Source organism: Lepeophtheirus salmonis, chromosome 8 (genome assembly GCF_016086655.4).
Source record: "Lepeophtheirus salmonis chromosome 8, UVic_Lsal_1.4, whole genome shotgun sequence".
Classification (NCBI taxonomy): Eukaryota; Metazoa; Arthropoda; class Copepoda; order Siphonostomatoida; family Caligidae; genus Lepeophtheirus; species Lepeophtheirus salmonis.
This window is the reverse complement of record NC_052138.2, coordinates 15,484,684-15,489,632: the sequence shown is the minus strand read 5'-3', so window position 1 is coordinate 15,489,632 and position 4,949 is coordinate 15,484,684. Positions and strand designations below refer to the sequence as shown.

Below are 4,949 nucleotides of genomic sequence, written 5' to 3'. Positions count from 1 at the left end.
AATTGTTTATGCTAGGCACTATAATTTATGATTTCTGTTGAGGTGTTTTTATATATATTTGTAAGATTTTAGAGGTCTAACGGGAAAATTAATTTGAAACTATAATGTTTATTTATGTTTAATTCTAAACACAAATTTCTTTTATTCATTTTACAAATGTGTACATATTTTAATTTTTTTAGTGTTTGTGAAAACAAAAACTAAGTTTTCCGAGTAAAAAAAGGAAAAACGTTTGAGGCTTGCGTTCTCTCTTCTTTCATGTTCGTCATTAGTCCTATTGAAACATGAATCCAGACAAGTTGAAGCAATTGCAAGCTCAGGTGGGGGCAAGGGTACCGTGCAAAAGAAGAAGAAGGTCGTGCACTGCACAGCAACCACTGATGATAAAAAACTTCAGTCATGCCTTGAAAAGTTGTCCGTCAATAACATCTCGGGTATTGAAGAAGTCAACATGATCAAAGAGGATGGAACAGTCATTCACTTTAATAATCCTAAGGTTCAAGCTTTGCTCAGAGCAAACACATTTGCCATCAACGGATACCGCGAAAAAAAAGTCCCCAGAGTCCCTCACTCACCAACAAAAATTGGCACATAACATTCATTATTTATGAGCTTGGAGGTACAGAAATAATTAATTGCGAGAATGACATTGATGTTCCCGACTTAGTTGGGAACGAAGAAGGTGTCAAGTCAGAGGACAAAGACGAAGAAAAGGAAAACAAGGATAAGTGATCCTCATTAAAATAAAAGCAAAAAAAAAGAAGTTATAATAAAATGTTTTTGATGAAATCTTCGCGCGCAGAGAGTTTGTATAATCATCCCTTAATTATAAATTTTTTTTCTTTTTTTTTTTTTGATAGTGTATCAAAAGAAAAAAATCCTTTTGTCAAAAATAAAATATTCATTAAAGGGAAGTGAATTAGTTAAATATTTTGAGCTGTTTATAAATCCTTTGATTCTCATACTTTAAAAAACAAACAAAAATACAACAACTATGTTTTCCGAGTAAAAAAGTTTGAGGCTTGCGTTCCCTCTTTTTTTACGTTCATTCCTCTTGAGATCACGAAATTTCTACCCATCAAAGGATGTCAGTTTATCTTTGAGCGGAAAATCCAATACTGATTTCTGTTTTTATCTGTGTCGTCAGGTTTCAAATATATCTGAGATTATAGTAATTCGGTACCATTCTCATTTATAATTATTTTTGATCACTAAAACAACCACCAAATTGAAAAAATTGAAGTACGATGAATAAAACCGATGTAAAAGGGTTTTTTATGTTTATAAAAATATTTTTATTGATAGTCTATCTTGCTCTAAACTCAAAATATTTCCCTTTTTAGGCTAAAAAATGATAAAAAACGACACTCTTCTTTAGATCCTTATAACTTATTCACCATTCTTAGTGATAAAAAATATCATAGCCTATATTGTAGGAAATATTCCAAATTTTACTGTCGAAAAAAGACCTATTTAATAAATATCCATTTGGAAGGATTTTGGTTCGATTTTGTATTTTGTGAGGGATCCTCTTTTATATGGGGATATATTAGCAAATATACAATATTATTTTAATAATAATGCCTCTTTCAGTGTAACCATAATGACGTCATTCCATGACATAAATAATAATAATGAATATTAAAATATAGTGCAGCGCTTCTTAGAAATTTGAATATAATAAATACTAATTATACTTCTAATATTGATATTAGAAATCGATAGAGCCTGACTGAAGTGCTCCATTGGTTCCATCTAGGCACCAAATATAAAAAATTTCTTCACCCCCCTGAATTACTTACATGATTAATTCAACGTTAATGGTGAATATTTTATATTATTTGAATAAAACTTATTCTATTTCCAAATCCATTCAACTTTGTGCGTAAATACATGTATGTAACTTTACTCATTCCCAGTTCAATGAAATAAATCACTACTAAATTAAATTATTTGGATCACTCAAAACTCATGAATTGGGATATGAACAATCAATACAGTATTCATGAAGTTTCCCTTTCTCTTCGGCAACTAAAATATAAATACATAATCATCGTTGTTAATTAATTTCATTTTTATTCTAAAATCGATTTGGATAAAATATTTCATATTATTGGAATGTAACTGACTACAAACCTGATCTGAAGTTGACACTTTACTTTTTAAGGGCAAATTCATCAATTTGATAGTTTTTTTTTTTTTTTTGTACAGTTTAATTAAGAAACACCTATGACATAAATCTATTTTGATTTTGAGCTGTATATATTAAGTAAATCCATCTTATTTTTTCAAAAAAAAAATTTCAGGATTTCAAATATGATTCCTAATTGAAAGAGTTGCTAAAATACCACGTCAAGTTACAACTACAACAAATATTATTGTACATAATTATTATCAAGTGGAATTTATCATCAAAAATGATATATTTCCCCACCAAAACAGGTTGCGTGATTCGAGGTTGTGCTCCTCCAGTTAGTATTCTCATTCGTCAAGCCTCATCGTGGCGTTTTAGATCTATTGTGTATATATATTTTATTGAATGTTAAAGTATAAGACTAAACATTATTTTTTTCCCTAAACTATCCTACAAAAAAAAAAAAAAAAAAAAAAAAAAAAAACCCACACTTTTTCTATAGTTTGAGGATGTGACGCTTTGAAAATGTACATGATGCGTAAGTTGTCCTTTATGCAAGCACGAGAGTTATAAGCAGAATATAATGGCTGTCAATGTAAATTTGTTAAAATGAAACAAAATCCACGCAACTTCCCTTTTTTAACATTCAAAAATATTTTGATGAGTTTTTTGATGTTTTCCGTTGTTACCACCTCATTCGGACGTCCATTGCATTTCAATCAATTGTTTATCCAAGAAACAGTATAAAATTTAATCATTTTTATTTATATATTTTTTTACCCACTGTTTTGTAAATAATAAATGTAGCGTCTCACATAGCTCAATAACTCACAAACTAAATAACAGATTGTCAAGATATGTCTGAATAATACTATTAATAATACTAGGCGGGGGGTTATTGGCGTCGAAGAAGAGACATAATTTGCTTTAATAATCTGAAAGAAATCCTCTGTATAATTCTTCGTTTTTCATGAGCGCACTCACACGTAGTTACTCAATATTTAAATGTTATCTCCTCAAGAATAAAAGAATACTAATAACAGCTTGATCTTTTTTTTTAATATGACATCATGAGTCAGAAAGTACTTTAGTCTCTAGAAACTAAAGTACTCATTAACGCCTACGAGATTTAGTTCATTTTAAGATTCTGTTTGTATAGCACTCCCTTTTTTTAAATATAAAACTCATGCTGAATTTTATGTTTATTTCTTAGATAAATTATTTACACTCAAAAATGAAAGTTGGTAATACATAGACACTCAAGAAATTGAAATTTGCTTTATTAATATAGATTTGATTGTAAATGTAAATGCAAGATAAATTTATAAGAAATCTATTATTTTTAATGGATTTTATATTTTTTCCATTAATGTTTATTTGCTTGACAATCAAAACAGTGCGTTAATCTTGTACGTTCTTTGGGTCATTTTGACACATTTTTTAATTTTAATTCAATGAATCTGTTTCTTATATGCCTCCTATTTTTATAAAACTGTATCTCCATAGCTAATTATTTGTTCGTTTGATGTCTATCTGATTAAAACGGCATTTGATTATTGACATTTATGATTTAAACGTTTTTGTTTCATATAAGGTCCATGGGTCATTTTGACCCATGACCAAAAATGTTTTATTATTATTATGATCTGATGATTTGATGCATGAAGATAATATTCAACATGGGTAGTTTTGAATCTATTTGATGTTGAAGATAATTTGGATTTTGAATCAACATCAGAATCTTCAATGGACGAGGATTCAGAATTATTACCTCATCTACCTGAATCAAATCAAGCTATTTATATATCGAAGAATGGAAAAATAGAGTTGGCAAAAACATCTGCACGACAGCCTCCTCTAAAATCAGAACGATATCATCAAGATGAAACCTGGCCCTACGAGATTTGCAGTAAATCCTGTTCGGATATATTATCTTCGTTTGAGCTCTTCTTATCTGATTCTATTCAAAAAATAATATTGGATATGACCAATCTTGAAGGGGGACGCGTTTTCGGCAATGAGTGGTCGGTTATCGGCAAATTAGAACTAAATGCCTATTTTGGGATCCTTTTTTTGCGGGTGTTTATAGTTCCAAAGGACAAAAGCCTTTGGAACTCTGAATCAGGGAGACCAATATTTCGTCCGATTGTGCCTTGTAAAAACTTCAAAATTTTGTCAAGAGTTCTTAGATTCGACGATCGTCAAACTAGAAACCAGAGACGCCAGAAAGACAAATTAGCTCCAATCTCTGAAGTATGGGATAAATGGGTAGAGAGGCTTTCGTACTCTTACAATCCTGTACCAAATGTAGCTGTAGACGAGCGTCTAGTTGGATTGAGAGGTCCTTGTCCTTTTCGACAATACATCCCTTCAAAACCTGCTAAGTATAGGATTAAAGTTTGGGCTGCATGTGATGCAGTGTCATCTTACGCATGGAATATGCAAATTTACACCGGAAAGTTAAGTGGAGACAATCCTTAAAAAATCAAAGGGAGTGAGTAGTGCTGGACATGTCTCATGGGCTACGTGGTCACAATATTACTTGTGATAATTTTTTTTCGTCCTATAGCCTTGGAAAAAAAATCCTCCGAAAAAAATTGAAGATGGTTGGTACCGTTCGAAAAAGTAAAACTGACCTTCCAAAAGAAATCTTTAATTTGAAAGGGTACATGCCTCGACTTTTTTTATTCACAAACACAAACCAAAATCGTTTCCTACAAACCGAAAAAGGGTAAAAATTTTGAGTACACAACATAGGGATGGAGTAATCACTATTAGAGAAGATCGTAAGCCTGAAATCATTCTTGGTTACAAC

At 30.8% G+C, this 4,949-nt stretch overlaps 1 protein-coding gene and 1 pseudogene across 1 annotated transcript; both read left to right on the top strand.

Moving 5' to 3' along the window:
- Positions 1-269: 269 nt before the first annotated feature.
- Positions 270-754, top strand: LOC121123154 (transcription factor BTF3 homolog 4-like; annotated as a pseudogene).
- A 3,126-nt stretch (positions 755-3,880) lies between these two features.
- LOC121123566 (piggyBac transposable element-derived protein 4-like) lies at positions 3,881-4,615 on the top strand. Its single transcript, XM_040718694.1, has one exon. The coding sequence runs from the start codon at positions 3,881-3,883 to the stop codon at positions 4,613-4,615; it is 735 nt and encodes a 244-aa protein (XP_040574628.1).
- Positions 4,616-4,949: the final 334 nt, after the last annotated feature.